Source organism: Mauremys reevesii, linkage group 5, assembly GCF_016161935.1.
Source record: "Mauremys reevesii isolate NIE-2019 linkage group 5, ASM1616193v1, whole genome shotgun sequence".
Taxonomy (NCBI): domain Eukaryota; kingdom Metazoa; phylum Chordata; order Testudines; family Geoemydidae; genus Mauremys; species Mauremys reevesii.
Window position 1 is genome coordinate 91,421,482 of NC_052627.1, and position 27,569 is coordinate 91,449,050.

The 27,569-nt window shown below is 41.6% G+C and overlaps 2 protein-coding genes across 13 annotated transcripts in view; one reads left to right on the forward strand and one right to left on the reverse strand.

Moving 5' to 3' along the window:
- CORIN (corin, serine peptidase) overlaps positions 1 to 16,194 on the forward strand; it is a 289,837-nt gene extending 273,643 nt beyond the window's left edge. For 4 of the 7 annotated variants that reach the window (XM_039541668.1, XM_039541672.1, XM_039541673.1 and 1 more), the window contains exons 20-22: positions 7,666 to 7,937; positions 9,934 to 10,079; positions 11,129 to 16,194. In XM_039541668.1, coding sequence (XP_039397602.1) covers positions 7,666 to 7,937; positions 9,934 to 10,079; positions 11,129 to 11,338 — 628 coding nt within the window. In that variant the 3' untranslated portion in view covers positions 11,339 to 16,194. The remainder of the gene's footprint in view (positions 1 to 7,665; positions 7,938 to 9,933; positions 10,080 to 11,128) is intronic. The other 3 variants (XM_039541670.1, XM_039541669.1, XM_039541671.1) reach the window with 3 other exon arrangements.
- A 3,321-nt stretch (positions 16,195 to 19,515) lies between these two features.
- Positions 19,516 to 27,569, reverse strand: part of ATP10D (ATPase phospholipid transporting 10D (putative)) — a 113,601-nt gene continuing 105,547 nt past the window's right edge. For all 6 annotated transcript variants that reach the window (XM_039540192.1, XM_039540189.1, XM_039540190.1 and 3 more), the window contains 6 exons: positions 27,324 to 27,449; positions 26,575 to 26,775; positions 24,034 to 24,114; positions 23,667 to 23,771; positions 22,020 to 22,207; positions 19,516 to 20,624 (listed from right to left, as the gene is read on the reverse strand). In XM_039540192.1, the coding sequence (XP_039396126.1) occupies positions 20,096 to 20,624; positions 22,020 to 22,207; positions 23,667 to 23,771; positions 24,034 to 24,114; positions 26,575 to 26,775; positions 27,324 to 27,449 (1,230 nt within the window). In that variant the 3' untranslated portion in view covers positions 19,516 to 20,095. The remainder of the gene's footprint in view (positions 20,625 to 22,019; positions 22,208 to 23,666; positions 23,772 to 24,033; positions 24,115 to 26,574; positions 26,776 to 27,323; positions 27,450 to 27,569) is intronic.

Below are 27,569 nucleotides of genomic sequence, written 5' to 3' on the forward strand. Positions count from 1 at the left end.
CACAGTGGTATCTGAGATGATGGAGTTATTGCCTTTTCTAACTATAGAGAAATACTACGCTATCTCCACTAGGGCTGTCATTATTAAAAAGCCAGCACTTACCATGAAGTGGCAATTTCTAGTATCTGAGATTTGATACCACAAGGATTTTCTGTTTGAAGCACAGGAACCATTGATGCACCTCAGACACCAGACATGGGTGACAGTTTAATGCTAATCATGGTATCATTTTGATTAAACAGAATTTTGGGTGGAAGTTTATGATGTTACTTCCTGTTTTGTACCAAGTCCTGTTAATTAGGTTTCTAAAGATAATTAAAATGTGTTTCATCAGTTAACCTGCTTTTCCCTTCATATACCGGTAGTCTAAGTACATTTCTGCTGCACAGCTTCTCAGATCATTCAGCCCTAATGGGAGATACCTACCACCTGTGGAGTTTGGAGACAATCCTGGAGCCTCCAGCAACAGCACTGAACAAAGTGGCACCCTTCAACTCAGGCCACCAGAAATTCTGCTTCTGGCAGAACAACAAACTGGTGGCTCAGTTTCTCCTGACTCCACTTTGTTTTATAATTTGTATTCATTTTTGTGCAGTAGCAACTTCATCTCACCTTCTAGCTCTCCTTACCCTTTCCTGAAGTGAGGAATCACTGGAACATTGAGGCCCCATCCCTCTCGTCCCTCTGGTGCAGCACCTTTTGACCAGCTCTCTCTCCCTCCCACCACAGCAGCAGAGAAGTCCTGAAAGCATTGAGCCACATCCAAAGGGTGCTGTAGGCAGCTTTTCAGGAAACTCAAAGGGTGAGCTATGGCCTGCTGCCACTGACCCTTGCATTGCCAGAGCATGGGGCTTCAGAGGGAGAGCTATGGCCTGCTGGCACAGGTTGCCAACTCGCAGGCCAGGCTGTGGAGCTTTGAGCCAGACAGGTGCAGCGGTCTTCATCTGCCATCCAAATCCATGACTCCGTCATGGGAAGGCTCAGCTGGAGCATGATCATTCATACAGAGGCGAACCCCTCACATCTTAGCGAGACCAGATTTTAAAAAAAGACAAAAGCAAGTGTCCCTTTTGTAAGGCAACAGTTCATATTGTTAATGAGCAAATGGTGTACAAATCAGGGTTTGAACCGTTTCTCCTTTGCCATCTCACCTGGAGGGAGGGTTTGTTGGGGCTTTTGTCCTCTACAGGACTTTCTCACATCTTGCTGTATCAGGTTAACTGCCCCTCCCCCATCCTATGCCATGTCTGGGCATGCAGAGAAGCCTTGTCTCAGGCTGCAGTGTAATGAGAATTTGTGCTTATCAGGTTGTCAGCCTGCAGACCCTCACTCTACCAGGGAAAAGGGCTCACAGTATGAAAGGTAGGAAGGGGGTCTCTCTCTGCCCTTCCCCCTTCCCTATAGACTGGCTCCATCCTAAAGTATAAGGAGTACCTCAGGCAGTATGTGACAGAACGGGGCACAGGAGGACTCCATTTCTGATGCAGCTCAACCATCATGGGATTACAGCATGTTCCCATGTTCAAAATAATTCCCAATCTAGTGAGTAAAGCCTGAGAGTGACACTAGGTTGCTCCTGAAGTACTTACCAGTGCTTCAGGGTGATAGCCAGTGTGGGCAGTAGATTGTGGAAATACCCCACCATCTAGCCTTCGAAAGAATACCAGTCAGGATATTTGTTCCAGTACCCATCTCAATCAAGTGGTCCCTAGGCCAGGATGAATAGCATGCTACCTCCCTCCTCCCAACAACCAAAGGAAGTTGCATACGCACACCACAAAAAACTAACAAAACCCAAAAAACTCATGACTCTCACAGGGCAAGAAGCCAGTGGCTCACAAAGAATTCATTAATAATAATAAAACATTCCCCTTTAAGCAAAATTAGATACAGAGTTTCCAGTATGTGCCTGCTTTAAGAACATCATAAGATCTGAACAGGGATTTCTGGTTAAAACTAAATGTTAAACTACAATGTTATATAAAAATGGATGAAAATTCCATAAACTTTGGGAAGCCACAGTTGGTGCAGCAGTAGCTCCACCAGTGAAAGACAGTCAAAGCATAAGAAGGGGGCTTCCTTCCAAAAGATCCCTTATAGACTATAAGAGTGATTTAGATCCTATCCTTAATAAGGAAAACCAACTTGATGAGCCTCTTGCTTGCTACTATCTAGGGGCGTGATTTTTTGCTTTGAATGTCAGAGGTCTCAGGTTCACGTTCTAGTCAATGCTGGCAGCAGTGTGTAAAATATTATTTCTTTGCAATATTTCCTGGCTCTTGATGTGATCTGAGATGAGCATTGGCTCCTAATTCCACGGCTACACCATGAGTAGCAATCACTCACCCTAAACAGATACCTTGGGCAGCCAAATTTATATGTGAGAGGTCATGGAAAACTTTGGAGAAATTAATATCTGAGAATGCTGAGCGGCCTCAACCATCTCTATGAAATCCACCACAGCAATCTGTTGGTCACCACCAACAGGGTACTCAGGAAGGGACTATTTCTACTAGCAGAGAAAATAATCTGGAACAGAAGCTCCCAAGGAGGACCTAGATTTTTTTTTTCTTCACAAGCCAATAAACCTCAGCATGACAAAGACAAAATGAGCATTGGTGTATGACCGCTCACAGTTCATGTACAAGACTCTGCCGTCTGATCCACCCTCTGCACCCAAAGTCTTCAATGGCTTTTAGTAGTTACCCATCTATACATATTTAGGGACAGTTTCACAATCTATTTCCTGTTTAGAGAAACAGACCCACTCATAACTTGCCAACTGCTAGAAAGGATTCAAATGCACCAGTTCAAAATCAAGAAGATGCTTTTTGAGCCCAACACAAAAAACTGTCAAAAAAGAAGAGTCAAAAAAGGCGAAGACATCATTGCAAAAGTTGTTTCCTACCAGCAGCCAACTATAGTTAACTGTCTCCACTGATTACGTTTACTGGTTTATGCCTCAGTATCAACAATGTGCCTCCAGAGATTCCGTCTGAGGTTGTAGACTAATATATCTGATGCAATGTAAAATTAGGTGTCATTCTTGGATCATGGCTGAATGCCCTTTTATGGGCAAGTATAAACACCCTGCTGACAGCTTACTCAGTTTTCACTTGTAGACCCTTGTATACTTGCTACAGAAGCAGGTGTTGCAAGGTGGGATACATATTTGGAAGAGATGATGATTTAGGATTAATGGTCCCTTACTTAGCAAAAGGAAAGCATCCAGCTCTCTGAAGCTCACACCTTGTGCTACATAATTTTGAAAAATCTCAGAGTACATATCCTTTTAGTTCACTTTGACAGCTCTAGCAGGCTAGCAGCAGAGTGGCTGAACAAACCCATATAGGAATGCTCATATTGGGTCAGACCATAGCAGCCAGTATTTTCTCTGTTAGTGATCAGTACCAGCTGGAAGAGGAAAATGCAAGCAAGCCCATAGTGGGCAGTTATAGAACAACTTGCCCCCACAGGAACTTTCCTCCTGTGTAGTTAGAAGTTGGTTTATGATCTTAAATGTGAATGTTTGTATCCCTTCCAAATCCAGTAAGTAGCCAGAGTTCAAAATTTCTATGATGCATTTGAAATAATGTCCTAGTCAGAAGAATTTGCTGCTTTTAAAGACAGTTCACATAAAGGGTACAGAAAAGAAGATGCAAGAGCTGAAGTTGTCATCCTAGCCCTCCACTGGTTTGGACTGAATAGACAGTCAAGGAACTTTCACTGCATCTGTGGAAAAGAACAGATCTCTTGAAGTAGGGACACCTCCTTCATCCTGACCTGAACCATCTAGTTAGCAGCCTGCACATCAGAAGAGAAGTGTAGTTCAGCAGGAATTCTCTGTCGCCTCATTGATACATTTTGGTATATAGGCAGAACTTAACCAGAAATTTTCAATCATTGATGTGGTGAAGTTTCAGTTCTGGTAATGAAGGGACACAGTAAGATCCCTCTGTACAGTTCCAAAACAATGCCACCTTGGCCTCTAATTAATGCAATTAATAATTCCAAAGTTCTGGTGATCTTAGCTTCATTAGAGTTTCTACTGGATGGCTGGTCAAAATCCTGCAACCAAGCACCATGAAAAGTTGGTATCAGTGCTAGTGGCATTCTTTATACAGATATATCTAACTCCACAACTAAGTATCATTAGGTGTCAAGATTGATCAGCCTGGCCAGACTAGACAAACCTGTGGCTGGCCTTTCTTGTTTTGTTCCAAGCTTCCACACTTTTTTTGAAAGGACGCAGCACACATGTGCAGTCTTGAGATCTAAAGACATCTCAGGGATACACACACCAGGCATATCCTGTTCATCTCATTTACTCTAAATGCTAGGGTCTGAGGGCTTCATAGTTGCTACGGGCAAGATGTTAAAATCCTGGGCCAGTTGTTGTGCTAGCCATCTGGGAAACCATGCATGGAGGGCATCAAGGCTGCCCTTTACATGGGTCCTAGTGGCACTGTGGAAAGAGAGCATCTCATTTACATAGTAGGTTTCCATTCCTCTATAGCGACATCCTTTATTAGAAACTTGCTGCTGGACTGGTTCCTAAACAAATTACAAAGCTGTGCTTTTATACAGAGGGAAGTTCTATTTCTGCCTATTATTCTGCTGTAACAGTAATTAAAATTCCACTTTATACTCCTTTTTCCACTTCTCCCATTTCTGTGATTCCCTGCTCACTAGTTCCCATTGCAGATGAATGAGGAAAGAAGCTATGCAGCATAATGAGAAATTTCTTACCTGATACATTTTTTTCTGTTAGTAGCTTCTCTTCTCATACAACCCACTCTGGAAGACCAGAATGTAACTTCTAACTTACAATAAATTGATTTCATTTTTTCCTTTAAAGGGAGACTTAAACACTAGTCAACAGAATTTCCTCTTAATGCTGTTTATCAGTTGCTGGACTCTTTCTATAGTTTTGGAAGAACTTCTCTGGTAAGCTGAGTTGAAGGGCGGGGCTTAGTCCCAGAGCCCTCAGCAACAACATTGCACTATTTAGAACTTGACAATTGAGAGGTATTACCCCTTAATGATGAGTGAGGAGAGAAGCTGCTTGGGGAAGTTTTCTTTCTATAGAACTTAGACTTTTTGAAGTGGTTCATTTGTCCCTGGATAGATCTATATTGCATCAATGAATACGTAGAATGTTTCCTTTAAAAGGATACTCTGTGTCCCAGAATAGATCCCAGATGCCTTTGAAATTGCTGGGATGAAAAGGTTTGTAAATTTCTACACCGATATCTTGTTTGAATCTGTCACTGTGAAATAACGAGAAATGGGTTATGCTCACTCTTCTGACCCTGTAAAGGCACAAAACTATAAATGTGAGGTCTTATGTTGTTAAATCGTTTTAAGAGTATACTTTCATAAATTGGAGGGCCCAGTCTGTTTCCTTATCTGTTTGACATTATGATGTTGTATTGTGGATTAAGATGGTCTGTGGGAAATTATTTTAAATTGTACCAATCAAAAAAAAAAGCAATTAAAGAGGAATTTTAAAGTGAGACTTATTAGTTAGAGGCATTTTGGCAAAGACAGTCAGCCAGCATGCAGTAACTATGTATACAAGTGTTACAGCCACTCGCAGAGAGCATTACAGCAGATGTGCTTTCAGAGACTCAGACAATAGTGATGAGATTTCACAAAGCATCTAGTCCATGTTCTTGCCATTGCTAGTATTTCCTCATTGTGTACCCTAGGGTTTTGTTGAGTCTATTTTGCAATAAAGCCCATGAAAACGCCTAAAATCAATTTAAAATAACCAAGAGGTTTCTTTTCTGTTGGAGAATATATTCATGTTTTGACATTTCATTGCCCATGGCTCTGCATTTCCAAAATCCTTCCTTGCTTTGTTCCCACAAGACACAGTAAGACATAATATGCCTTGTGGTTTGTCATCATACAGAAAGCCATGGTCTGGTAATGGGGACAAAAAAAGAGTCTGAAATGTCACTAAGGGCATGCTACATTATTTTAATAATTTATTATGCAATTAGAAAACCACAATGCCGAGAAAGAGCTGTACTTTTGCATTTTCACAGCTTCTTTCTGCCGTAGTCTCTATAAAGGCAGCCAAGCTTTAGAAAACCATGTTCAGTCAGCTATATAAATACTGAATGCTTCCTTTTTTTTTTTTTTTTTAAAAGCCACAGGGAAGTCAGAGAACCTGTGACTTCCCACTAGCTCTCATCATGCAATTTAATATTCTTAGCCTCTGATACAGCTCACATTTTAACATGGCGGTTTGGATGCAGCTCCACTGATGTTGGTTCAATCCTCTTGACACTATTACCTCCCCTTCCTCAAGTGCGAAAAGCCACAAATGTCAGTAACGATGGCTACAATTTTTAAAAATACAATCATGGAAACATAGTCTTAGGCAGTCATGGCTAAACATCAAATTGACATGTGATCTTCAACCTTAGGTTGCTGACACTTGACATCTGGGGGCCCAACACCTATGGCTGGACTGTTGCCATGACAACCAAGCTTTCATAATTTCCACATAGAGCAAAGTGATATGATGATTTTTTTGGTACTAACCGGTGGCTGAATACAAGGACAGCTCTCTCGTAAGAGCTGCAAAGTTAAATTCAGAGTTGCACTAGCACATAGAAATCAATTGCTTAGTGACAAAGCAAGACAAAGGCAAAAGACCACATTAGTAGATTTCCTAGCCCTGCCCTAATGATACTGAGCATCTTGATGGCAATTGGAATTGAGGACACTTGGCACATTACAGAAGCCAGGAAGGACCAGCCTTGGCCAAAGTTAAAATATATACAACCTCTTCTTAAAAATAATAGGAGACCTCAGGGATGGGGCATGGCAATTTGATCTAAGTTATGTTCTGATGTGGTGCTTCATGTTCAAAACAGCATATGCACTGTTGTTGTGGTTTGCACTAAAAATGGAAACGTGAGTGATTATTTTGGGTATAACTTTATACTAGTGATTTGGTGACCACCCACCCAATCATGGTTCTGTAACTTTTGCCTTTTTCAGTATTTTTTATTCAGGAATTGTTTTCTAAAATTTGCCATGACCTAATTGCAACCTGAGATTATTGTTCTTCCTTTTGCAAACTAAAAAGAGAAGGATTGTGCTACAGCTAAAATACACGGATGGGAGGCAGGAGACTTGGCTCAGTTCTTCCACAGGCTTCCTCTGTGACCTCGGGCAAATATGAATCTTGCTGTATTTCACTTTATCCATCTATAACATAACTATGAAACTTTCTAACCTCACAAGAGTGAGGAAAGAGTGAATTCATGAATGTTTGAGCACTGAGGCCTAGATTCACATGGGGGACTTAGGTGTAAGTTTTTACTGGTGGGTATGTGCAAATCCAGCTAAGGCACAGTGGAATTCACAAAACTTGACGTTCTTCAGGCTCGCTCTCCTGAAGTCCCCTGGTGAATCTAGCCCTGTGTTCCTCGGGTGGAAAATTTGAAGGAAAGAAAGTATTATTTTGTGGTTTTGGTGAGATCTTAATTTTTAGTATAACCTCTTAAAGTAATATTTCTGTTAGTTATATAGTACCACTTGTGTGTTCAGTGCATTGCAGAAAGGTATCCAGAAGTCCTCAATTATACAACTGTGTATAAAAGAACTATAGGAAAAAAATTAATTTTTCCCCCCTCTCTTACAAAGGAGAGAAAATGCTGCAGTCTGGAAAGTGGTGTTTGGTATAAACAATCTGGATCATCCATCAATCTTCATGCAGACCCGACTGGTGAAGACGATTATCTTGCATCCACGCTATAAGAGAGCAGTAGTTGACTATGATATCAGCATTGTAGAACTAAATGAAGATATCGATGAGACAAGTTACGTAAGGCCAGTCTGCTTACCCAGCAGGGAGCAGTTGGTTGAGCCAGATACCTACTGCTACATCACAGGCTGGGGACACATGGGCAACAAAAGTAAGATGAATGTTTTCCAGACTCTTTGGAGCACTCTAATCTTCTACTAACCAGATCAACTACTTGGCTCCCATTGCAAACCACGGTCTCTTCCTCTAGTTATATACTTGTGCCTTATTAGGCCACTCATACATAATCTGTATGTATTCACAAAAGGCTACACCTGTGGCTAGAGTTTAGCTTGTCAAAGTCAGTAGCCTAAAGTTAGGCTGCTAACTCCATATTTCAGCAGCTACATACATGATGTGATTTTTAAGAGTACTGCCCATCCAGGAGCTTCTGCTGAGGAAATAGCCTGAAAATCTTGGCTATACAGACACTCCCCAATTTATGCAAGTGTTCCGTTCTGGTTACTTGATTAAGCTGCATTTGAAGCTATATTGAGAGCGTGTCAAATGATCAGAGGGCGATAATGTTGTTAGCTGTGTGCAAAGCTTCAGGCTCAAATCTTAGCTTGTTGCTTGACTAACCCAAGATTTTTTTTTTTTTTTTTTTTAACCAAAACTCTCCATAGCATGCTGTGGCCTTGTGGCATCATTTATCCCACCTCCCACCTAATCCCCGGGTGCCTCTTTTCTACCCAGAAAGGTTTTTGTTAATTGTAAGGGCCAGGGTCCCACGACACAAAGCATAGGGAAAATGATGTGGCTGCCCTGGCTCTTAAGTACCAGTGATGTGGAAATATTTCTCTTTTTTTTTATTATTATTATTTATTGTAATCATTAGCAGGGGAAGGAGGTCAGCCCTGAACTTTGGCGACTAGGAACATTATGTTGAATGGTATTGAGGCTCTAGTGGGCATGTCAAACATGGGGTAACTCTATTCATACCATTCACCATTCCTTTTATAACTGAAACATGTTCTACAATCCAGAACAAAGACTTACATGCCACTGACTGGTGTAGTCTGTTTGCTAACACCAAATCCATTCTGTCCGCCTACACCTCGTCTAAAGGTAGCAGACCTAATGATGCAGTGATGATCTTTCATACCGTTGGACAATGGCAAAACGTTGTTTTGGTTTGGTTTTTTTTGCTGGCCAAAGCTGTCATGTTGTCAGTGACATCACTTTTAAAGTTACAGGTTTCTAAGCACCATAAAACAATGGTGTTCATCTTGATTGCATAGGGGTTAGTACTTTGTACTCTAGGCTTAACAGTTTCCCTTCACCTTTGAGTTTCAGCAGGGAACAAGCCTGCATTGGTCCCTTTGGAACAGGCTGAATGGTGTGATAGGTTTGCTCTCTGGTTCTCTGATACGCTCTCTGAGGGCTCATCTACACAGGCATTTAGCTCACCACACACTAAGTTGCTGTGTAGATCATGCTGCTATGCACTAAATGTTTCCTAGTGTACTTTCAGCAGCTCCTGTGTCAAAATGCACTAGAGAACTTTTAGTGTGTAGGGGAAGGGTGCACACAGACCATGTGTGCAGGTTAGAGTCACACCCCTGTTTGACATGAACTAAGCCATCATGGAGACACCCCAGAGTAACACCATCAGCTTTGAGGGGTTTATTATACCAAGTATGAGGGTGACAGTGTTATGAGACATGGCTTTTGAGCCCCAAGTATATGTTCCCTAATTATGCCTTCTTCCCAACCCCCAATCTCAAAAATCCCATAACATGTCTTTTAAAGGCTCCCTTCCCAATCTGTCAACTCTAAGCCTGATTTAGCTGGAGGCACACTATAAAATGCTTACCACTCTGGAATAGAAGGTGGGCCAATCCCCCAACATATACCACTCTCCTGTGAGCTTAAGAAATGTGAATCCCTACTTGTGAGAGTATATGAAACTACCCCCCTTCCATGGTAGTCTGTACTCGTGGGGGTGGGAGAAAGCAGCTCTTCTTATCTTAAATACATGTTGAAAGCTAATTTTATTATCATTACTATTTTAAAGTTTAGCCTATCATAGTAGAAAAGAATGTTGCAATCTCAACTAGCAATGACTATAAGAATTTCTTAACATTACAGTGCGTACTTTAATACAGATTTTTTTTCAGTGCCTTTTAAACTTCAAGAAGGAGAAGTTCGTATTATTTCCCTAGAACAATGCCAGTCATATTTTGACATGAAGACCATCACCAACAGGATGTTATGTGCAGGCTATGAGTCTGGAACTGTGGACTCTTGCATGGTAGGCCTTTTTCTGAGTAGAAACATGAACAGATTTTTTAAAATAAAAATCTAAGAACCTATATTATTTCAATAGGCACTAGAGGTTAGGTCTGATACAGAGATAACAAATTTTCATAGTACTTATTTAGAAATGGACTCAAACATTTTTGAGCCATTATTTATTTCTATGGGTACAATCAACTTTGAAATGCATTATGATTAAGTCTGCAATTCTGTCACAGAGTCCGTGACTTTCCACGACCTCTGATGTGGCTGGTGCACCTGGCTCCTGCCCCAGTTGCTGCTCACCCTCAACAGAGTTTAGGTATGGGGGGGGAGGGGGAAGCAGGCTCTGGGAAGCAGCAACATGCCCCTCGCTCAGTTCCTAGGCAGAGGTGTGGCTAGGCACTTCTGCATGCTGCCTCCACCTGAAGGCATCGCCCCTACAGACGCCATTGGCTGCGGTTCCCGGCTAATGGGAGCCACGAAGCCGGCGCACTGGGTAGAGTCAGCGCATGGAGGTGCCTGGCTATGCCTCCACCTTGGAGCTGGGCAAGGGGGATGTCCCTGCTTCTGGCAAGGCACAGAGCTAGGTCAGGAGCCTGCCAGCCCTACCATTTCTCCCCCACCCCCCAGCACCAGTGGGGCCCGGGCCACCTCATGCACCTGCCCCAGCACAGGTCCTGGGCCGCACACTGGCTCCTGCCTCCCCAAGCACCCCTGGCACCTCTCCCCAGATTGAGTCAGGGCTACATAGTAGAAGTCATGGACAGGTCAGGGGCCATGAATTTTTGTTTACTGCCTGTGACCTGTCCCTGACTTTTACTGACTAAACTAAAACATAGCCTTACTTATAGTCTACTGCTTGAAGCCTCTAAATAGTAGTGCGTGTTAAGGAGTAGGCGGATTTTGTTCTTTAGTTTGTGTGAATATTTATTTTTTTGTATGAACATAACAGCCAACCAACCCTTCTTGACAGTGTTTCAAAATATTAGCGGTCCAGTTTGCAGGCTGTTGTATAGATAAGCTGAAACCCATTTTTACAGCTGCATTAGTCACGAAAAGCAGGTTGTGTTTTTCCCTCTCCCATTACAGGGCGACAGTGGAGGACCTCTTGTTTGTGAGCAGCCTGCAGGACGCTGGACATTGTTTGGTTTAACCTCGTGGGGCTCTGTCTGCTTTTCCAAAGTTTTGGGACCTGGAGTTTATAGCAATGTGTCACACTTCATTGAATGGATTGAAAGACAAATATACATTCACACCTTTCTACTAAACTAATGCCAGAAGGGTAGTGTTGTGCTGGCATACAAGAGGCAAAAATCATTGGCCTTTGAAGATTGCACAACCAAGAAACTTAAGAGAAAGTTACAAGCCCTGTGTTGTTGATGGAGAGGTATGGAAAATGCAGCATAAATAAATTGATTAAACACTCTGCCCCTGAAGCTACATTGGGGCAGAGCACTATTTTTGCAATCCTTTTTGACTTTTCCTTTAGCTCCATTGTGTGCATTCCAAGCACAACCCAAGGCTTAAAGGAAGAATCAGCTGATTTTCTGCCTTTCAGATATTTAAATTAAGCTGTAGCACAGACTTAGTAAAACTATAAAACTTTTTGGGAAAAATAAACAGTAGCACACAGTTTTAGCCTACAATTCTTGCAGTGAAGAATAAAATCAATACATTCTCAAAGATGACATTGAGGTCTATATTAAAATTAGCCCTCTGCTACCTCGAGTTTGCTCCTGTGTTAGCTTAGCAGGGCCTTGCCAAAAATACAACCAGCATGGGAGAATGTGTAGTTCTTTGAGACAACTGGTAAGTGGATGCTTTAGATACTGTCACACTACAATTAGTTCAGACTACTGTTAGGTGAAACATTTACCTCTAAAATTCAGTAACTTCTGCTTTGATTAACCTAATGTAACATGTACCAGATAGTTTACTATAGAAATATTCACTGTATTCATAAATATTAATAGTGTTATGGACTTTTAAGTCACTGTTGCATTGCAGTGTCACTATGAGAAAGAAAACCTAGTGACATGACAGTATGTTTCATTGTATATTATGGGCTTAGGGGACGGTAAAATAACTCTCCCCGATCTCTAAATAATACAGCTGGGTCCACATTTCTCTAGTTCAGGGCTGCATCTAACTCATGCAAGATGAGCTAGATTGTCAACATCCTAATCTCAAATGCAAAAAGGTGTGGAAATTACAACTTCCAGTAGCCCAGGCTCCAGCTTTCTCCATAGGCTCACCTGGTGTAACCTGGTGTAGCTCAGTTAAAGTCAAAGGAACCATACTATACAAACCCTCTGAAGCTCCGGCCCTTAAGGGCCAGTTTGACAGCCTTGCAATAATAGATTGGAGCTGGGTTCTGAAATACAGGATTTTTTAGGAAGTTTTGTTTTCAGTATTAGGAAAAAAATTGAAAAGATGCTGTCATGAAATGAACAGCCTCTCCTGCCATCTCTGTTCACCAAAAGAGGTACTTAAAGTTGGCTTTGATTTTATTGTAAAGCACTGGAACACTGACAGCCAATCTATGTACATGTAAGCACTGCCAAGAAATAATAGTTAAGGTAATTTCTTATTTCCTCATTGATTACTTGGGCCTCAGCCTACCACCAGTTTTCAAGCAGAACTCCCCAGTAAAATAAATGAATTTGCTTAAAATCCAGTGGCACTATAGTCCACTGAATATAATCACCTTTGTTAGGAAAGAATGCATCCCAAGTGGCATTAGAAAGGAGTAGACAGTTTTTTTCCCAAATCATTTCTGCCACAACATTCCATGAAAAGATATTTGTAATTTTATAAATGTATTTTTATACTGCTTTTTCCCCCTCTACATGTGCACATAATAGTGTATGTAGGTTTTAGAGAGTCAAACTTACTCCCTCATTCCAATGTATTGGTCCTTTCCTGTGTATTGTCATCTCTCTGACAATCAGAATTATCTAACAATTGTATCCCCATTTTAAGGTGATAAAAACACATTTGTTGTTTCACTTCTGTCACAGCTACAGCTCCACATGGAATTAACATTGCACCAACTAGGCAGATGTGTTTATTTCTACCCATATTAAACAAATATGTACAACACTTGTCCAATAATTTCTGTGATCTAAAATAAACACGTTTTTATTCTTGCCAGAGACTCAGTTCAAATGGAAGGAGTTAGAGGCAAGGCTATACCTCTACTCTCGTGATTGTGTGTTTCAAATAGCCCTGAAAGCATATTGGCATACATGTGCCAAGCTGCTCCCCGTACCACTGCTAGCCTCTCAGCACAGAATCGGTCTGCTCAGGTTCTGTCTCTACAACTTACCCATATTTCTCATGGGTGTTATCAATACAAAACATTAATAGGAAGATAAGAAGTGTGACTGCTTACAAATATTTTGGATTAAATTACATTTTTGTAGTGGGAAAAAAAAACCCTTACTAAACCCTATAAACTTCTCTGAATATCTTTAGATCAGTATTTCTCTGCTGACATTATTTCAAAATGATTAGCCTTAGTACGGACAAACAATAGGCAGAGTTTCAGCACTATGTAAATGTGCAGAGAGCAAAATACAGCCACTCAACTCACCAGTAGTAGTGTAACAGAACTAGACATAAAGATTACATGAAGCCTTCCATCCCCTGTATGTTACAGTTCTACTTTCACGACTTTGAATCAACTTGTATGATAGCCTGAGGCTGCTAGTGCATTTTTACTGAAAAGCTATGCTTGAGGTGAATGATTATTTTCCACTTTGTACAAGAACACAAAGTTAAAGTTAATGCTTCAGTGTAACTAACCTTTCAACTTCACACTAATGTCTAAGACACATACATCATAGATGGAGTGAGAACATCTGACTAGCAAACTGGCCTCATTAACACCCTCTGTGTTTTTTCCCCAGCTTTAATGTCAAGCCCCTTGTCATGGAGTGGCCCTTTCACTTCCCAGGTGCCCTCTGGTGGGCTCACAGCAGCCCTGCAAGCAGTCCCTCACCTCCGTTTCTCCTCTTGGTGCCTCAAAAAAGAGGTTTTCCTAAGTCCAGTAACATAAACCAGATCCTCAGGAAGGCTGTTAACGTAAAGTTCAAAATCAAACACAATCTTCCCTCCAGCCTCAATCTGGACACAGATCCAAACTCCCCCTGTGTCTCAGGATCTTCCCTGCTATATAGCTTCCTAGCTGGGGCATCTTCCCTGCAGGGGGCTCTCGCTCTCTAGTTTCCTGAACTCCTCTCCACCCACATTTCCCCCTGAGGACTCTATAGCTTCCTGCTGCTTTTACTGGGGAAAATTGGGATTCTTACTCAGGTGTGCCTCTTTAGTAATCAGGGTTGGTTGACCCCTGGCCTTTAGTCTTTAAGGGGCAAGCCACCTATTATACCCCTTGAAAGCACTACTGTTTGCACAACTGGGCTATGGACAGTGGCTAAGTATTGCTAGGCATAAAGTCTACGGCAATCAGAAATAGTGAAACACTTTATAATCTCCCTGTTACAAAAATGACAGTGGCTGGTGGTGTGTGTGCTCAAACTCCATTCAAATGGTGGGAGCTGGTTGTCTATGCTGAGACTAGTTACACAGATTCACCTTTTTACAACAGTCAAACTACGTAAAGAAAAAAAACTTGCTATGCTGGAAAACACCTATTAAATGAAGGGCATGACTTACTTACCAGTCTGCAAAACAGTTTTTGTCTTAAGATTTAATGCTGCTATTGTTAAGTTTTTGGGTTTTTTTAAAAAACATTTCCTTTATGGTTCTCTACTTTTGGAGGTTTATAGTAACATTAAAATTTGCTCTGGAAAACACTAATATAAAAAAAAATCAAAACTCAAGTCAATCAGGATTTGCTTGTACTCAAGAAAAGTAATCAATGAGGAAAAAAAAACAAAAACCAAAATTAAAAATGAATTAATAAAAAAAGGGGGGTTGTGCCCATTTTTATGCTACATAAAGGTGGCCAGAAAAATAGCTTTAAAAGACTTATTTTTAAAAAAAATTAGAAGTTCAGGTCATCTATAGCCTGGGAAACCTAGTGCTGATGGATGAAAAAAAGTGAAGTGGTGACATCCCAAGTCCTAACATTTAGCTGTTAAAGAGACATTTACTCAAACTGATTAAAAACATTAATTTGTAGGGCTAATCTACAGAATTTAAAAAAATGTGTAGATTAACTGTATAAGTGCAATGCTCTAGGCCTGGTCTGTACTTAAAAAGTTAGGCTGACATAACTACCACACTCATGGGTGTGAAAAGTTCACACCCCCCCCCAAAGCCATAGCTATGCCAACCTAACCCCCACTGTAGACACACTAGGTCAATGAAAGAATTCTTCTGTCAACCTGGCTACCGCCGCTCAAAGAGATGAACTACCAGCATCAATGGAAAAACCCCTATCACGGCTGGGAGCAGCTACACTACGGGGCTACAGTGCCCTAGCTGTGCATACTGAAAATGCAATACAAGTGTGGATGCAGTTTATACCAGTATAAAGATGCATACAGTCCCGATATTTGGGGCTGTGTGTTAAATAGGTGCCTATAACCCCACCCCTGTCCCAATTTTTCATATTTGCTGTCTGGTCACCCTATTATGCTACAATGGATTCTCATAAAATGACTTAAGCCCTCTCTAAATCAAGGAAAAATAGACCTGTATGTTATCAGATTACAGTGCACTGGTATAAACCTTTTGTGCTGGTGCAGCATGTTTTCATTAGAGTTTTGTGCCAGTGCAACTATGTAGTTTTGTAGTGTATTTTACACACACACACACACACACACACACAGGTGCAGGAGATGGTTCCTCAGTTTTTCTGAAATCCTTCCGCTTAGCTGTTCAGCATATTTCATAGAATCATAGATTATTAGGGTTGGAAGGGACCTCAGAAGATCATCTAGTCCAACCCCCTGCTCATAGCAGGACCAATCCCCAACTAAATCCCCAAATGGCCCCCTCAAGTATTGAACTCAAAACCCTGGGTTTAGCAGGCCAATGCTCAAACCACTGAGCTATCCCTCCGTAGTCAGAAGGTTAGACTTCAGAAAAACTGAGGAACTATCTCCTGCACCTCACATGTTTTCTTGCACCATCTGTTCTACCTTTGTATTTAGCTGTGACACTCTTTCCCAAACCTGAAGAAATGCCCTGTGTAAGCTTGAAAGCTTGTCTCTTTCACCAAACAAGCTAGTCCAATAAAAGATATTACCTCACTCATCTTGTTTGTCTAACGTCCTTGGACCAACATGGCTACAACACACCCAACAAAAATAGTTAGAGATGTCCTTACTGCTCTCAACTGCATTCTGAAAGAGGAATTGTTTTAAAATTAGCACTCAATGATAGCATGTGGTGATCTGAATTTGTATGAACTTATAATAATGCCTTTAAATATCAGTTCAACAGCAACTCACCAGTCCTCATAGCATTTGTTTAAATTCTTTCAGAAGTCTTAAAAGGTGAAGAATAATGTAATGTTAAACATTGAAAAAAGAAATCTCATGCTGCAATTAAAGGCAGAGGCCTTCCGGTACCCTAAAGTACCCACGTACAAACAAACAAAAACAACTATACATTCTTGCAAGCAGAAAATTTCAGAAGGAAACAGAACAGAAAATGGGCTCAAATACTAATAATTTAAAAGGAGCTGCACTTTTTGAGTTGTGTTTATTTCAGTAGGTCCTAGACTCTAATTATTCCCTACAGTGCTCCATGAATTGGCTATGTAACATAAAATAATTAAAAAAACAAAACAGGCAATATTTTAAACAGCCTGGGCTAAAGAAATAGACCCAGATTCTCAACCTGCGGCTCCTACCGGTGGTTTGCAGAACAGCTGAAAGGTCATATGGTGCTGAATCTCTTCTGTGTTTCTAGTAGTTTCTATAGGAATCTAGGCTGTTAATTTAAAGAAGCGTCTGGAGGCCTGCAAAAGCAGCTGACAGTGAAGACGATGAGTCATTCTAGCCACTTCTACTGGGGCGGCTGTGATATAACAGGATGTCCTCAGGGACTGGAGCTGTCAATCACCCTTTGGAGAAGACTATCCAAAAGAGAAGGAAATGAGGCAGCACATCCTGGCAAATGGGCACCAAATGTCAAGAAGTAAGGGCTTGGCTACACTTACAAGTTGCAGCGCTGGGAGTTACAGCGCTGCTCATGCAGCTTCTTTCACTCTCTGCTATATAATAAAGACTTTTTTTTCAAAAAAAATTTTTTTTTGAAAAAAAAAAAACTTCCTTGACAGACAGACAGACACACAACATTTCATTAACACAAGAGGGAACATCTGGGTCCTATTCTTCACTAAAGAGTCTCCCAACATTTTTCACAGGACTTAATCCTGGAAGATGTTATGTGCATGCCATAACCCCTTCCTCTCCAGAAACATTTCCACCCAGAAAATGTAGGTAGGGCAGAAGGGATTGGGCCAGTCAACAGAAAAGCACATGAAGGGAAGCCAGGGAGAAAAACAAAAGAGGTGTGGGAGGAGGATACAAATTATATGAAGAACAAAAGGAGATGCAGTGATTTGTTCTTTCAGTAACAAAAACTTCACATTAAACGCAGTTAAATACGCATCATGCCACTCCCCTATATTCTACCTGAAGAGTTGCTGTAGCTAACGGTCTACATTATTCAGCTGTCAGCATTAAGGTGCCCATGCGACAGCAAATGGGAAGAGAGGTCTGTGCTATGAAAAAAACCTGAGAATCCTTGCAACGGACCAGTGTGTTTATGTCCCCTAAGTTAATGGAGTTTTGTTTACAACTAAGGTTGGGGGTTTGTCACAGATCACGGAAGTCACGGATTCCGTGACTTTCTGTGACCTCCGTGACTTCTGCAGTGGCCAGTGTGCCTGGCAGCTCTGCGGGCTGCCTGCACTCAGAGCAGTGGCTTTGCAGCTCCCATCGGCCGGGAACCGCAGCCATTGGGAGCTGCAGGGGCAGCACCTACAGGTGGAGGCAGCCATGCCTCCGCCTAGCAGCTAAGCGAGGGGGATGTCACCGCTTCTGGGGAGCCCCCCAGGTAAGCATCACCCAGAGCCTGCCTCACCCCGTCCCGTGCCCCCCAACTTCCTACCCCCTCCCACACCCAAACTCTGTTCCTGCTGGGGATTGGGGGAGGCGTTGACCCAGGTAAGGAGCCTGCCGGCCCCACCAACTCTCCCCCCGCCAGCACCAGCAGGGGTCCCGGGCCACGCGTCGCCATCCCCCAACCTCCTCCCCAAGTTTTAGTCAGGGGTATATAGTAAAATCATGGACAGATCACAGGCCGTGAATTTTTGTTGACTGCCCGTGACCTGTCCATGATTTTTCCTAAAAATACCCATGACTAAAACATAGCCTTACTTACATCACACAAATAGGTGTGTGAGATCAAGGCAATAGCAGAATTTTTGTTCAGCGATATCGGTGAGCGAGGGTGCTACTGAGACAGTCAAGCTCACCTGGATTGGCACCCAATGTTCCTACAACTCCATTGGTCACAAGAAACTTCTAATGTGATCTGTATGAATCTATAAAGTTAGAAACTATTCTCAGCTTGGAGAAAAGTAATTGGCCAAAAAGTAGTTAAGCAACAGAACAACAAAAATGATACTGGTTCATCTTGGGAATATTGTGAGGCATGAGGCAAACAGAAGAATTACTCCAACCACCCAAGAAATGCACTGATTCGAATGAAATATAAATTAAATAAATGAAGGGAGCTCTGATGGTACAAAGTTGTTATTATGATGCCTACAGTACTCAGACAGACCCTGATTCAGGAAAGCAGCCATGTTCAGGAGAAAACTTCAGTTCATGCTTAAAGTCAAGATATCCTGAATAGGGATGGATTTAATCAGGTGCTTAAGCATCCTGAATCAGGACCATATTGCAATGGTAAGCATGACATCAAAAGCTTGAGGTAGATGATAGGCATGGAGGGGAGATCCGTCAGTTGTTTGTTTCAGGACTCCATCTCTCTTTTTTTTGTAAATAAAGAAAAGAAATTGTCCTGGGGGGTGGGAAGATGGATTTCCTCTAGGTGAATAATTATTCTCTTCACCTTCCAAACCCGCCAGGCTCCTGAAAGCTGCCCAAGGAGGTGACAATCTTAGCAAAGCCGTGGTTCTTGGGAAGGAGGCATTATCCTAGGCTGTGTCTTCATTAATGATTTTCAGGAAGTCACCAGGGACAGTGTGAGAGGTGGAGCTTTCCAAAACAACATTAATGAGAAGGTGGTTAGTCAATGGCAGGTGAAAAGGTAGGACTTATTTATCCTCACAAGCCAAGTGAAAAACAAAACAAACCACAGCAAATAGGAATTACTGACATGACCTCTCACCCACAACAGACATTCAGAAACCAACTTGGCCCTGCTTGTGCTAAGCAGCTCCAGATGTAGAAATATCCAGATACTGTTGTATTAGTGTACCAAAAAAGTGAGAGCCCACATGATACTGAAGGTTTTATTTTTCATAAAATGGACGTTGAACATGACCAATGTGTTCTGTAAATCTTGCTGGTATGACCTTCCACGTTGATGTGAAACCATCACACAAATATTATGATCCCAAAGAGAATGATCAGGATAAAAAACGTTTTGCAAAGAGGTCCTGGAGAGTGCAGTGGACCTTATCAGCACTAGTTGTCATCGTAACATCACTACAGATCACAACATTGCAGCAACACTGGGTGAAGCTCAGGATGACAAAGTCAGGGTCAACTGGTAAAAGTGTCTCCACCAGGACAGCCTTTAAATTACATCACTGTCATTTTTATCAAAGTTACTGTGTTATGCAGTTAGCATGTACCAAAATGATGAGTTCTTAATAACGCTGGTACTTTCACAATGCTTCATGCCCATTTAGACTCTGGATACCGCATTAAGTTACTTAAAAGGTTTTAAAAAATACAAAAGGCTTCTGAATAAATTTGTGCATCAACTGACTTGACCAAACACCCCCCAAAACCACCAACAACAAAAAACTCGAATGTAATGTAATGCACCGATGCTTTTGTTTTTTTTAAACAGTTAACATTCCAGCTTTGCAGGGTATGTTAAAACATCCTGTTCAGTCAAAGAACAATTCAAACTGGCCTTATTTATTAGAGAAATTTCATTGCTGCCCTTTGCAAAAGTAAACTCCGGGATGCCGGCACAAGAATTATTAGTGCCATATGTTTCTGAATAGGTTTCTTTCGAGGAGTTCAAAAATGCAGCTCTCTCACAAGTCAGGCTGTTCACATCCCTGAAATCATCCTGTATGTCTGATATGAAAGAAGCCTTCTGCACTGACCTGTCTACTGGACAGGTATGAAAAGGTGTCTTAGACACTGGGATGTATGAAGAGTGGTCAGTGCTTTCTCTTACTGATGCAGCATCTTCAGCAGACCTGGAACACGCCCGAGTACCCTGGAAACCCATTCTGCACTTCCCAACACAATCGTCCTTCCACTTTTTAATTGCTTCCTTCTGCTCCTCGGGGTTCAGTTTGTCAAGGTGCTTGGCTCTCAACACTGGAGATGGAAACAATGCCCCCTGAAGAACTCTGAACAAGTATCTAGAATATAAACAGGGATTTCCAGTAAGCCATTCAGAAGCAGATTCAAGCTCTTCTCAGCAATGCTAAAGGACCAAACAGGAGCATGCAGGGAAAGGAGAGGAGACATCTCTCCTATTACCCAGGCTGCAGCGATAGCCCTGCAATCCCAAAGCTGCAGTCGCCCCTGCAGCAATGACCTTTAGGCTTGCACACACAAATAACTGTGCCTGCAGTTTTGCACGAGAACAGGTTGTTAGGACCAAGATTTTTAAAAGTGGTCACTGATTTCAGTGCCTCAGTTTTTTGTGTGTTGGACGTGACACCCCTAGGCTCTGATGACCAGGGACAGCATATACTTGCACTGCAGCTGAAGTCAGTGGGAGCCACAGGCTCTCAGTAATGCTGAAAAGCAGGCCCTGTAGGTCGCAAAACAAAAACACTGCTGAAACTTTTCTGGCAGTGGGAGATTGAAAGTGACTCAAAGAACCTTATTTATAAAAAGTCTAAAAACTTTGCATTTAGTCTAACATGAAGAATCAGCCACTTCTAAAACCAGAACCCTTACGTTTCACTCACTAGTCTGTTTGATTAAAATAGCCAATGTGCTGAAAGCATTCTCCTGCCTTAGCTCATTATTGCTACAGAAGAAAGTCACTTTGGGGATTTGCTTTTTAAATTAATGTAGGAGGGAAAGCAAGGGGTTAGTGGCCCATCTGGAGCCAGGCACAGTGTGGAAGGGATTACGTGGGCTTTTCTGATACAACTCAGCCCTGGCCTAAAGTACCACCATCAGCTGGTTAGTTGCAAGGTCTGAGCCAAGGTTGAAAACCAGAGTGATGTTTATGTCCTAAAGCAAAATGTGTATCCTAGGTATGCTGTGCCCCAACCCACAATTGGGAGGGACAAGTTGTATATTCCACAGCAGTAATCTCCTAATAACTTTTAGGAATCCACAGAGATTTTTTGAATATTTTGTCCATTTACAAAAATCCTGGGTTCGAGCTTTTTCAAAAAAAGAAAGAAAATATTAGAAAAAACTGTTTCAGTAATAAAAACAGGCCCATAAATAGCTTCTCTATGGCATGTATATGATTTGCTCTGCCGTCTTACATAACTTCTTTGGATATCGATTCTGACCTTTGAAAAGTGATTAAGGTAAATTATTGACTTCAACATGAGAAGCAGGATTTAGACCAAGTCATTACAGCAATTTTGTACTTGTTTAAATTTAACTGGAGAAGATCCCAATTAACATTTCCTTGCATACATATGGGCTCATTTATGCTTGCACTACCAGGCTGTGCAATTTTATATGTTCAAAAAGACAAGACTACACCACAGAGATTTATAGCATCATAGCCACAATGAAAATCAGAGCCGGTTAATACTAGTGGTTATAAAACAACAAAGTACCTCGGTAGAAGAGCAACACAAGTAGTAATGATGCAAACCAGATAAAACACTGGGTCTGTCATGTGCTTTTCCATGATCCAATAGGGATTTGATGGTGGATTACAGGTTTTGCAGGTTGCTCCAAAAGTCAGTGCGAAGACAAAGTAAAATAAAACGCTACCTATCATAACAGCCATGTGTATCCAAGTCTATAATGTGGAAAGGAGGGACAGGGGAAACAAGACAAGAATCAGAGATTCAGGATTAAAGTTATTACAAACAAAAAAGTGTATACATGCATGTGTGTGTGCGTGGAGACACACACACACACACACACACGCGAACTGAAGTAAATCTAAATTAGTTCAGACAGCACTCCCTTGATTTTAGATAAAATATTCCCAGGGAGAAGGGTTTCTTCCCTCTCTAGTTGACAGGAAACAGCCATATAATTTAAATTCTCCCCCATCAACCTTTTTTTAAATTTTGTCTTTAAATATACAATTCAGGATACCGTGGTACAAGACTTTTCAATGCCAAGTGCTTCAGATGACTGCATTACTCATAAGCATCAGAGAAGGCCTTTACAAACAAGCAGGAACAAAAAAGCTTCACATTATACCGCTACACAGTTTGATTTAAACACAGAATAACTACATTTGTCTCGGATTTGTTTTGTTTTGTAATTTAGAGTACATTAGTTACTAAGAAAATAATCTGTTGCTGGTCCAACAGCTTGCTGACAACTCTAAATGCCAAAAGAAGTTCATTTGTGCTATTCAGAGAATGGAGACATTAATATCATCCATAGTTTGCTAAACAAAGGGATTTTTGTGATGCTATCATGCCCTCCATATCCAAGATAAAAAGGCTTGGCTTATACACACAAATCTTTAAGCCAAAAGACTTTAGATGGAACGTCAAGCTGTATTCTACTGTGAAACAACTCAAGAATGAAACTGTCATTTTTATTTATTTTTCTGCATTGAGTAAACAACCACCATCCTGCATCCTCCAACTTTAAATGGGATGATTACATTTTTCTCCGGAATTACAACAAACAGTCACTGTTTTACCCTTATTTGTTTAAAAAGAAATTAAATTAATCCAATCGAACTGGAATATTATCTATTGTTGTCTTAGCTTAACAACAATAGATAATATTCCACTCAGATGACAGTTTTATGGCATAAAACAGCTTCTTTTATTCCGGCAGGGAAGACACCTTTGGATTGTTCATCTTTGCTACAAACTGTTTATCGGTTCCCAGCATTCAAAATTAGCATTCCACATTTGTTGTTTATGAAAATCAAGCCTTAGGAACTGATAGAGGCAGGGTATCTTGATATCTGTTTTCCCCTTTGCAAAACTAAACTTACAGCACCAAAGCAACAGAAGCTGTTAAGAGCAGAATTATTTTGTTATTTATTAACAATAATGGTGGCAGAGCTTGCTTGCCTTACTCATGTGAGTAATCCCGTTGGCTCCAATGGGCTAGTTATAGGAGTACTTACTGCTCACATGAGTAAAACGATCAGCATTTCACCCTTAATATATTTATTTGCTTTCATATAGAGAGAGTTCTTCCCTTGCTTGGCTTTAATGAGAGTTGTATACACACACCGGGGAAGGAATATACCCTTTAGAATAGATGAAGAACATTCTTACCAAAGTTTTACTCTCAATCAGGAGGTGCAGTAATATTACGAAGAGTGCTGCTGTGTTTAACGGGTTTCCAAAAGAAAAGATGTCTATGTCAGAACCACGATAAGTCTGCAAAGTAAGAGACACGCTAATTGATATATTCTATGCATATTGCCCTAATATTTTGCCATATCACATCCTACTGGTATACAAACAGCTGCAATACGGGATCAATTTACATATGCAAATTCAAAATGGGTCCAATAATTATCCTCAATTTTAACAGTGCATGAGAAAGTGCAACCAAAAACCCTTAGTTATGTTTAAAAACCACACTAGCAAATTAGAGAACATGACAAGCTTATTAATACAATTCAAATCCAGTACTTACAAAGTAAGGCACAAAAAAGCAAACCAGACTTTGGTAAAAAGCGTCCAGCAAGGTGATCCAGAAAGCCGGAGGTGAATATGCCTAAAGAGGAAACAAACACAGGAGGTACCATTGCCTCAGTGAAAGGAACAAATCAGTAATACATTTCTGACTCTGGGAAAACTACATTCCTATTGTCACGTATAATCATCTTGTTTGCTCAAGCGCTTGGCAGCTCTACTTACTGCACTTTAAAATGCTATTTTAAGCCGATACAGACAGTGAGCCCCTCCAGGGCTATCAAACCCCTAACACAATATCCCACAAGAAGGGTCACATGTTAACATTGCACAAAAAGGAGACATTTATTGGTTGTCTACATAGGAAAATCGACTAAAATAGCTCTTGCATTGATTATTTTGGTCAATTTCCCCATATAAACAAGCCCATAGTGAGATGGTCATGGTAAAAATGAGAGAGCTCATTGTAGGCATGCAACTAATTACCAGAGATTATACGAAGAACGGGATGTGGACCTTGGTCTTGCAGCAGGCTCTGCTAGCACATCCCCAGGACCACATGGAGTCCCATTAATCTTGGTGAGATGTTTCTTGGGCATAGCAGATGCTGATGCAGGACCTGGATCATAGTTTGTAAACCCCTGGGGTCAGACACACTGTCATCTTCTGCATTTTGTACAGGGCTGAGCACTGAAAAGATCTGTCCTTTGAAGAACGTAAGCTATAGCATGAACAATATAAAAATCAACCCACTAGTGCAATATTATCATGCAATTATTTTATAAAATATTTCCACTTGTTTTTACATTGTGCCGTTCACTCAGAATGCCTGCCTCAATGCACTTCATAGCAAGAGATAAAGGGAAATACAATTTAACAATGGCTCCAGAAGAGACAGCAAGGCAAGATGGTAAAACAGGACAAAAATGAGACCAAAGATTTGTTAAAAAGCGATTGTGTAAAGCAGTGATCATTACCCCCAGGCTAGGCTGAACGGAGGATGAAGATTTGGAGGTAATTGGGAAAAGGGGGAGAGAGTCAGCATCTCAGAGGGAGGAAGCCAAGATCTGGGGCCAAATCTTGAAGTTCTTCCAGAGATGTATTTAGTCAAATCTCTGACTTGCAAGCCACAGACCCGCAGCTCCGGCCTGCAGACGGAGGCTTCACCAGCATCTCATTTTGCAAACTTTATTACTCTATAAACCAAGTGATGCAAAATATGAAAAGTGAAACTGAACAAGTTTTGGGAGGTAGATACACCTCCCCCTATTACGTCAAACATATTTATTAAGCTCCCCGCCCCGCTTACCTCACCACCTTCTTTCCCCTTCTAAGGCTACGTCTATACTACCCGCCCGGGTCAGCGGGTAGCGTTCGACTTCTCGGAGTTCGATATATCGCGTCTCATCTAGACGCGATATATCGAACTCCGAACGCGCTCCCGTCGACTCCGGAACTCCACCACCGCGAACGGTGGTGGCGGAGTCGACGGGGGAGCCATGGACTTCAATCCCGCGGCGTCTGGACGGGTGAGTAGTTCGAACTAAGGTAGTTCGAGCGTAGCTGAACTTGCGTACCTTAGTTCGACCCCCGACCCCCCCGCCCTAGAGTAGACCAGGCCTAAGGAAGCACTGGGCTACAGCAAGGACCTATAGCTGATGTTAGGTCATCAGCACGCTGCATGCTGGAGCATCTTTTAGACTAGGAGCCATTAATCTGGTGATGTCGGCTGTTGAGAGGCCTAAGATGGTCACGAAATGGTGAGTTTTAGGCTAAGAGTATGCTGAATGCCCCTCTAAGCCTGCTATTGCTATTGCATCAGCAAAAGTCACTAGAATATGGTACTTTACTTCCCTCAAAATTCATACGAGTAAAAACTTTGCTACAACTCATGCTGAGCAAAGCAGAAATCAGGGAAAGGCTGAATGAGTTGCCTCGTTTTAACTTTAATACAATCCTTTTTTCAGACTAACGTGATTTGCTGATTTTAAAACAGGTCAATAAAGTTTTCCTGCTTCATTACAGGCAGACACGAAGTATCCAGAAGGGAGCTGCGAAGTCCAGGACAGCAGGCATCAGGAGGAAAGGAACCCAGAATGATGGGATTTAGCTGAAGATGGTCCCACAAGGTGGAGTAAATTCTGCTCTGTTCAGGTTTTGCACTGTGCTCATCACTGTGGTAGCTGAGCCCTTCAATGACACTGAAGTACAGGTACCTTAGTTTCTAGAGATCTTGTGGACAGCTGTGTCTTAACCATTGTAAACTGGGCATTAGCCAATACAGAACATACTGGTAACAGAATATTCATCTAGCTCACAGCCTCAGCCAGAGAAGCTCCCCTCTCTCCTCCTTCCTACCCACCCCTCAAGACAGCAAGAGGCCTAACGACCTCTGAAAAATAGCTTTTAGTTGCATGTCCCCTCCAGATGGTTTAAGACAAGAAAGGTGTTTTAACTGATGAGGAGCACGCAGCAAAGAAAAAAAGCTGAAACCAATTTTGAGCATCTCAATCTGCCTCAGGCCAACGATTCTTTAACGTACCTGAGACTTCTGACCAGTCACATAAAGCTCAGGCAGCTGCATGAGGATCTCTGCAGAGATATCTTTGTCCAGAACGCCATAAATGATGGGCGGCACCGAAGTGAAGAGGAGGTTGAAGAAAATCAAAACCCAATAGTCGGTCATGGATGTTCCCGAAAACCCACAAAAGAACTGGTACCAGAACAGGAGGTTTACATAGGCCTAACAATTCAAAGACAAAAGAACAAACCAAAGCCCACAGCTGAGCATTATGCAAGCTCAGGAAAAAGAAGACAGATCTTATCTCTGTATTGTTACAGGTGGTCTGCAGGAAATGAAATATACACTTGCTTTCCAAACAAACATGCCCTGACACTGCACTTAAAATATAATTTTACCGGTAAATGTCTTAATATTTCAAAATCCATTGTCCAGATGCGTAACTCATTCAAATATTCCCCTTGTCACTGCCTCCCAGTAATGACTACAGATAGCTTTTTAAATAAAACAGATAAAGCTTAAGTGATTTTAAATGAATCTGGAGCAGTGAGCTCAATCCAAGGCAGATGGACAGGCTCAGCCCTCTGCCAAAGGAGCTTGAAAGTTGAGTCCCTTAACGCTTGCCCTTTATTTCTGACAATTATGCATTTAGTCTACTGTCTCCACCTTCAAAAGCCACAAGGAAAACCCAGCAAGAATAGGTAACCAAATCGCACCCTCTCACACTCACAAACCAAGAACCTTTGCCCGGATACTCTGTAGCTACATACCACATTCTTGTAGAAAAAATAAAGGATCATGTTGGCCAGCCTAGTGTAACACCAGTGACCATGGACAAGCAGCAGCTTGCTGAGGTGTCTGAACTGCGAAATTGCAAAGTCACTTGCCATCACAGCCTGCAACACAAACAAAGAAAGAGTTGTGACACCTGAACAGTTAAAATACCAGATGTGATGTGCATCAAATGCAGACAAATGAGTGGGGCATTTCTACTATTTATTGTTCATACGGACTAA